The sequence below is a fragment of the Seriola dumerili genome, unplaced genomic scaffold, assembly GCF_002260705.1.
Source record: "Seriola dumerili isolate Sdu_G_001 unplaced genomic scaffold, Sdu_1.0 BDQW01000047.1, whole genome shotgun sequence".
Lineage (NCBI taxonomy): Eukaryota > Metazoa > Chordata > Actinopteri > Carangiformes > Carangidae > Seriola > Seriola dumerili.
In genome coordinates this window covers 1,365,496-1,373,869 of record NW_019174302.1, presented here as the reverse complement: position 1 = coordinate 1,373,869, position 8,374 = coordinate 1,365,496, and the positions used below count along the sequence as shown (strand labels likewise).

The window sequence follows — 8,374 nt, the reverse complement described above, 5'->3', positions numbered from 1 at the left end:
GGGTCGGGGTGTAGGTTTGGGGGTGGGGGGGTGGTTCACTGCAGCTGCTGCCTCCTAAACTTCAGGCAGCTGCCCTTCAAACAGAGATTCAGCCCCCGCAACATGAAAACATCCTTTCTGTTTCTGTGTTTGGGAGGCCAGCGCCAGCGTCAGTCAGGCTGCCGTTGGATCTGTCAGTGGATATTATTCTTCCTATGTTCTCTGCTGCTGTCCGGTCATGTGGCAGAGAGAAAAAGAGAAACAACAGATTAATCCAGTCCTGGCTCGGCGCTCTGAGCTCGCCTCATTAAAACACACATAAAACCGTTTGGCAACACACCTGACATGACGTGGACACCGACGGCTGCCAGTGAGAAACACTATCAGGTCAACGGGAGTCACAGTCACTGAGCTTCACACACCTTCATCTGTCTACATGTGTGTCGTATGTTGTGTGACGAGTCTCCAAACGTGTCCCAGTGACTCGGAGACAGACGCTCTGCTGTCGAGTCATGTGTCAGTTATTTTGTGTGTGACGACACAAATAAAAATAATAAAAGAAGGAAAAACGCTTTATTTTAAAAATCTAACCTGATGAAAACCTGCAGGAAACTGAAACAGTAAGACGTCTGCTCTCAATATGATGTTTTTATATAATACACACACATGATGATGAAATAATCACCAACACCATGACTGAGTGTTTCCACCTTGAACTGCAGTGAACCCATGACGGTCGGATAAAAACAGATTCAGGGTTTCATACGTCACAAACCTCAGGAACCAATCCTGTCAACTTGTGGGGACGGGGGGGGGTGGAGCTAAATCAACCTGAAACCTTCTCAGTAAAAAGAGAGAGAGTTAGCATTAGCACTACTGCTAACACTGTGTCAGCCACTGACAGTTACAAGCTAACAAACAACATAAACAAATAAAAAGATGTTAACTGTGCTAACTATTCTCAAAATATGCTAACTACACTAACCGCCCTCGTAAATGCTACATACGGCAACAGTTCTGAAATATGCTAATTATGCTAACCATTCTGAAAAGATGCTAACTACACTAACGGTTCTGACCCGTCTGCTAGTCTCTGGTTCTGGTCTCAGACTCCTCCTCTGAGTCTGGGTCTGACTGAGGCTCAAACATGAGGCTGAGTCTCTCTGATGTTTCCTCCTCTCACCATCTTCATACTCTCTGCTCTGTCACCTGTCCACCTGGAGCAGGCAGGTGGTGGGCGGGGCTCAAGGCCTGATCCAGGTTTCTCAACCAGGAAGTGAGAGGAGATGAACTTCAGACCCGGTTTCTATGTGTGAAAACATGTGAAACTAAATATGAATCACAGCGGAAGATTTCTACAGAATTTAAAACATATTTGGAGGAACTTTAAAATCTCACTATTCACTATATATTTTTACTTTAAATGAGAAGAATTATAAATATAGGACATGAAAGAAAAAAAAAAATCGGTGCAGAAGTTGTCGCCATCAGCAACTGAATGAAGTTTCTGAATCAGCACAAAGAGGATGGTCTTTACAGGAGGGAGGTGCTTTCACAGATACAGTGTTGACATCAGGTGTTCTGCTCTCAGAGCAGCTGATGATGATGATGATGATGATGATGATGATGATGATGATCTCATCACGTCACCTGCCGCTGGCCTCAGCACTGAGCTGTAGCTGCACACATCAGAGCCAGCAGGCCTGGTTCTGTGTTCAGCTGTGACACGAGCTGCTTCACAGGCTGACATCAGCCCGGAGGACGACTCACAGAGAGGTCGGCTCAGTCCCCCCCCCCCGCCTGTCTACGCTCCAGAGGGGGGTCAGAGGTCACGGTCAGAGACCCTGCAGCAGGTTCACATCAGTTACTTTTCAGCCTGACGAACTAGAAACCGGGACGACGGCTTCAACCTTCGAGTTGACCAAGTTCCCGACCGAGTGACTGACAACCAAAGAGCTGATCAACAGGAAGTTAATCAGCTGCTGTTTTTATAATCAATTAATCATCTTTCAAGCAAAGGTTACCTCAGAGTCTGGGAACTTATGAAGGCATTTCTCACAATTTTCTAACATATTATCAAAGATGCAACTAATTAGAGCTGTTGATCAACACACAATTAATCAGAGACTTTTGTGATTATTGATTAACTAAGTAATCCACAGTCATGAGGTAGCACTGATGACTCTTTTCTACAGAAAGCAGCAAAGATCTGTCCAAGAAAAAGTCTCTAAACTGGTCTGAGAAGTCGTTGATCTAGTGACAGAGACGTTAAGTTGCTGCCTGTGAACGCCTCCTAACAGAAACTGTTCACGCCAATTCATTTTGAAAGAGCAACAGCCAATGAGGAAACTTTATCACTCAGTCCGTCAAGCGACAGACATTCGAGTTTATAATGATATTGTGAGATGTGGAACCTAATGACGCAACATTATTAATTTAGGCCGTTTAGTTTTCATCCAGTTTGACTGATTGTGTCTCTTCATTAAAGGCAGATTAACAACTTCAATCATTTTACACTCCCACATATCAGTGTCGGTATCTGCCTCTACGATCCTCCATTGTTTGAGCTTTAATGGTAATATGAGTGTTATAAACAGGCACAGCTGTGTGTAACGGTTACACACAGTGGAAGCTGAAATTACAGTCAAGTCTTTAGCAGCTTTTTTTTCTGTTGAAAGGTGAAACAGGAACCGATAACAAACAGCTGATAAAAAGTGTGTTTACATCTATTTACTGTAACTGTCAGAGTGAATCAAACATATATATATATATCTCTGTAGTGTGGGAAGTCGTCGTCGACTCGGGTTAAGTATATATATATATATATATATTTAAATGTATACATAGCTTTAAAATCTCCCCTGGCGTCTGATTAAGCTTTAACTCACGGCAGGTTTGTTATGCTGATTATGATATTGTGATACCTGCTTTGTGTTCAAGGTGTGGATATCAGCGCTGAGGTTTCCCGCGCTAATCCTGTGCACCTGAACGTGCAGATTTTCATCCCATCAAACATTAAACAGCGGCTGATTTCACTGATTGGTTCCCGCTCTGACTGAAGATGATCATCAGTGAAATCCTCGATGCTGTCGGATTATATCGCACACTGATGAGGCGAATGGATAAAAAAACGATGTAGAGAAGTGTTAAAACTCTAATGATTATTTAAATCAACGTTGTGGAATCATAAGAGTTATTTTTTTAGGTTTTCTGTCACTGTGAACTGAATATTTGTGGGTTTTCTGACTGTTGCAGCAACTATTTTGAGGATTGATTAATAGTTTTAGTCATTTATCGAACAAACGCTGGTTAAAGATTTTCAGAAAAGAAGATCTGATGCTTTTCTTCGTCACATCTGATCGTAAACTGAACATTTTTGGATTGTGAACTGCTGGTAAAATAAAACAAGCGACTTGAACGCATCACCTTTGGCTTTGGGAAATTACTGGAAAAGTGATTCATCAATTAATTTTTGAACCAACTCTTCTCTGGTTTCTGAAACGTCCAAAAAATAATAAATAAAATCACCTTCATGTCGTCAGTCTTGTCTTCACTCTCTATGTATCACTTGAATTTAATGGTTTTACTTTTGAGGACGCCTCTGGCTCTGCATGTTAAACACCAAGCAGTGTTTGTTGCTGCAACTAAGGATTATTTTAATTATCGATTTATCTTATATTTTTGATTAACTGATTAACAGTTTAAACGATAAAACATCAGTAAACAATGAAAGATGTGCATCACAGTTTGGAAAGATACAAGAATATTCTATTTACTATCATGCAAGACCAAGAAAAGCAGAAATCTCTCTCGTCTGAGAACATGAACCGTCACATTTGTGATATATTTGGTTTCAAAAATGATTCGACTATGTTGCAACTCTCTGTGTCATCTTTGCAGAAATCATCCTGTTCAGAAAACCTCAGGGTTTTTGAACGCCTCATAAATGTTGCTGACTGAATGCAAAAACTTACTGGAAGGAGAAATAAAAATATTTCACTTGATATTAAATTTTGAGCATGAATTATGCAGCTTTTGTCAGTTACAGACACACGACCTGCAGAAGAAAGCTCTTCTCTTTAGTCTTTAACTAGCTCTGAAATTTGCTTTCTATGTAATCTTTTTTATTCTATTTTAATTATCTATTACTTCATTTATTATTTTATCATTATTCCATCTCATTTTACATTCATGTTTTTAAATGTTTTTCATTTTACATCAATGTTTTATGTTCATTTTATGTCTTTTCATGCGAAGCACTTGTCATTACTTAGTTGTAAAGCTGCATTTCTTGTATAAAACGTGCTATACAAATTAAGTTTATCATTACTACTATCATTAATCACGACAGCTCCGAGGCTGTGCACGCTTCAGATCAGGTGTGTCGAGGTTAGAAACCTCTCTGAGGACACGGCGTGAGCAGGACTGAGCACCTGGATGAGACGAGCTGCGACAGGATGTCTGCTGCGCTCTGCATCACTTCTGATCTGCTGCTCACGTCTGTGCTGGGATGTTCCACTCATCAATAGTGCTGATCAACACAGACAGAGCCTGCAGCCAGGAGGGGGGAGGGGTGTGTGTGTGTGTGTGTGTACTTGTTAATGCTACATAGTGAGGACCAGAAAAAGTATTTTCCTAACAGAGTGAGGACGTTCTGGGCCGGTCCTCACTTTGTGAAACGCCCTCCAACGGCATTTCAGGGTCAGGACTCGGTTGGAGGGTCGGGGTTAGAGTTAGGCTTTCAGTTGTGATGGTTAGATAGAAGTGTGTGTGTGTGTGTGTGTGTGTGTGTGTGTGTGTGTGTGGATGCAGTGATGGCTGCAGGCTTTCACTCTACAACAAACCAACCAGCAGTTGATTGCACTGCAGCATCCTCAGAGAAACCAGCTGCTCAAGTGCGACAACGACGATAACGATGATGATGCTGATGCTGATGCTGGTGATGAAGAAGAACACACACACACACACACCTTTCTTGAACTCCTCCAGCATGGCGTCCAGCTTGGTGTCGTGGAAGACGAAGTGGACCGGGTGGTTGTAGAACTTGGTGATGGTCTTCAGGGTGGTGCAGTCGTCCGGGTCGACGAAGGCCAGGTCCTTGACGTACAGGATGTCCACGATGTTGGACCTCTCGTCGTCGTACACAGGTATACGAGTGTATCCGCTCTCCATGATCTCCGACATGGTGTTGAAGTCCAGCACGGCGTCCGCCTGGATCATGAAGCAGTTCCCCAGAGGCGTCATCACGTCCTCCACGGTTTTAGTCCTGAGCTCCAGCGCGCCCTGGATCATGTTGAGCTCCTCTTTGACCAGGTCGTTGTAGGGCTCCGTCACCTTCAGCATCTCCACCAGCTTCTCCCGGTTGTACACGGTGCCGATCTCCTGGCCCAGCAGCACGTCCAGCAGCTTGCTGACGGGGAACGACAGCGGGAAGGTGAGGAACATGAAGAACTTGGTCACCTGGATGGTGTTGGCGCCCACAGCCAGCCCGTGGCGGGAGCACAGCGCCTGGGGAACGATCTCACCGAAGATGACGATGCCAATGGTGGAGGCGACCACGGCGCCCAAGCCTGATCCGATCAGGTCGTCCAGGAGGATGGTGAGGGTGGTGTTCACCAGGACGTTGCCCAGGAGCAGCGAGCAGAGGAGGTAGTTCCCTTTGCTGCGGATGGGTTCGATCTTCCGGGCGTACTTCTTCTCCTTGTCGGTGCCGCAGCTCTGGACGATGCGCAGCTCCATGGGGTCGAGCGCCATCAGCCCCAGGTTCAGACCGCTGAACATCCCGGAGAGCACGAGCAGGCAGCAGATGAGGATGACCTGCAGCCACATGGGCAGCAGGGACTTCTTCTCCTCCACCACCAGCACCCTGCCGTCACTGTCCCCCAGCAGCACCCACCTGCCGCCGTCCGCGCTCCGCGTGCACAGGGCATACTCCTTCTGCGGCTCGCTCTTGCGCAGCGGCTTGATGTGCACGGTGAGCACCCCCGACGTGCCTCGGCTGCTGACGTTCATGAAGGTCCCGACGTTGATGTCCTTCGTGAAATCAGCACAAGTCCTGTCCGGCGCGTCCATCATGCCGCTGCCGCCCCGCGCCGCCGCCACTGCAACCGCCACCGCCTCCCCCTCCTCACCGTCCTCTTCGTCCCCGCCGCCGCCGTCCGTGAGCTCCGTGAAGCGGATCTGCGTCCAGGCGCCCGAGTGGAGCTGCACCCCGTAAAACCGGAGCTGCACGGAGCTCTCCTCGGTCACCTGGATGACACCGTCGTCATTGGTGCTGGAGGGCTTGTCGCTCCTCTCCAGCCGCATGCCGAGCACCTGGCTCCCGCCGCTGCCCCTGCCGCCGGACCCCGCCGCCGCCGCCGCTGCCGCCGCCGCCGTCTCCGTCCGGCCGCCGACCGCGCTCCACAGGCAGATAACGACAGTGAGAATGTAACCCTGCTGCCCGCTCCATTCTGTCGCCATGTTTGTTTCACTGCTCGGCGACCTAGGAGCTGACGTCATTTACTCATGTCCGAGCGGCTCCACCCCCCGCCTCCCTCCCCCATGACACACCCCTCCCCCCCCCCCACCCTTCATCACCGCCTACCGGACAGGGACAGGTACAGCTAATAAACAAACAACCCCCCCTTCCCCTCAAACACACAGTCACAAACTCACAGTCCGTTATTGCTTTATTTGTGATGATGCACTGCAGCAGGAAGCCCACACTCTCATGTGCACCCAAACAGCCCCAATATATGCATTTACCCTGCGCCACCCTCCACTCACCCCCACTCACTCCCACTCACCCCCACTCCTCCCCCCCCGTGTAGCCTTGTTATTCTCTCTGCTCTGGGCAATGCGGCACACAGCGGAGGGATGCTGCCGCTGCCGCTGCCGCAGCCGCCGCCGCTGCTGCTGCTGCGGCCAGCGGTTTCTCATCCAATTGTATCTGGAGTCAGCTGCTGTTATGTAAACGCACATGGCATCCGTGCACACCCCCCCTCCCTCCCCAGTACCCCGCCACTCCGCTCCCGCTCCCCTCCCCGCCTCCCCGCCCACATCCTGCAGCATCCCTCTGGCACAGAGCCCGGTCCTGGATGCAGAGACATTTTCTCCAGAGACAGACTCTCTGCAGCTGCTGGGATCTGGTCTGTCTCTGCAATAATAATACTAATAATAATGATAATAATAATAATAATAATAATAATAATAATAATAATAATAATAATAATAGTAACAATAATAATAATACAATTTACTGCCTGTATATGTATAAAATGCATTTACTTTTAATTAATGTCAAATAGGAAAGATTTCTTATCTTTTTTAGTCTGACCATCACCTCATTGTATTAAAATATTTTATTTTTTTCTGATAATATGTCCTGTGAACTGGATTTTAATTAATCATCTTTATTTATTATTAGGTCCTAATATTCAGTGGCTAACAGTTATGTAATACAGCCCATAGTATTTCCCTCTGTCCTGGCCTACAGTGCCACCTACTGGTCAAACCAGGTGAAGTGATTCTGATTTAAAATTTGAAAATCTGATTTAAAAAAAGAAATGACTGCAGTTTTCTCAGAAATGCAGAGGTGCTTGCACTTGAACATTTTCAAATTTTTAGTTTTCTGTTTTTATCAGTGTCTTTATTTTCAGTTACATATTTTATCCTCTGCTGTCGTTCTATTGTCTATTATCATTCTCCTTCAATCTGACCTTATTTTATCTCATTGTACTGTTAGATTTTTTTATTGTAAAGCACTTTGAGCAACATCTCTTGTATGAAACCTCTTTATTAATAAAGTTTATTATTATTAGCTACAATAAACTTGTCCATATGTTATATTTAACATCTAACGTCACCGTGTTTCAGGAGAGAAGAAGAAGAAGTTAAAGCAGCTTCACCTGCAGCTACAAACATAAATAGCTGCTGACTCAGAATTAATAATCTGATAATGTCAGAAAATATATTTATTCCATTAATTGATTGACTGAAAATTAATCAACAAAATTTTAGATGATACAATCAATATTTAATTCACCTATTTTCTGTTTTCTTTCAGTCTTCTGGTTGAATATATTTGGGTGTTGGACTGTTTGTCAGCAATTTAAATATGTCTTTTTGTATTAATTTGACATTTTATGACATTATATGGACCAAAGAAAATAGCTTGCAGCTTTAATATCATGTAATACAGATCACAGGTGGATCTGCTTGCACACATTATAATATTTGAGGGAGAGTTTATAAGACATTATTTTTTATCATGTGTTGATATTGTTGTGAGTGTGATGCAATAAAACAGTAATTGTTGAGTGAATATGTTTACACAATTTCTGCCTTTATTACAAGTGACATTAAAACTAAAAACTAAATGAAAAGTTTCTATAAATTAAAAAGTAATTAAAAA

At 45.0% G+C, this 8,374-nt stretch overlaps 1 protein-coding gene across 1 annotated transcript in view; it reads right to left on the bottom strand.

Annotated features, from left to right (window-relative positions):
- Positions 1 to 6,480, bottom strand: part of LOC111217819 (metal transporter CNNM4-like) — a 29,707-nt gene extending 23,227 nt beyond the window's left edge. The window contains exon 1 of the mRNA XM_022739798.1: positions 4,950 to 6,480. Within this exon, the coding sequence (XP_022595519.1) occupies positions 4,950 to 6,480 (1,531 nt within the window). The remainder of the gene's footprint in view (positions 1 to 4,949) is intronic.
- Between the last annotated feature and the right edge of the window lie 1,894 nt (positions 6,481 to 8,374).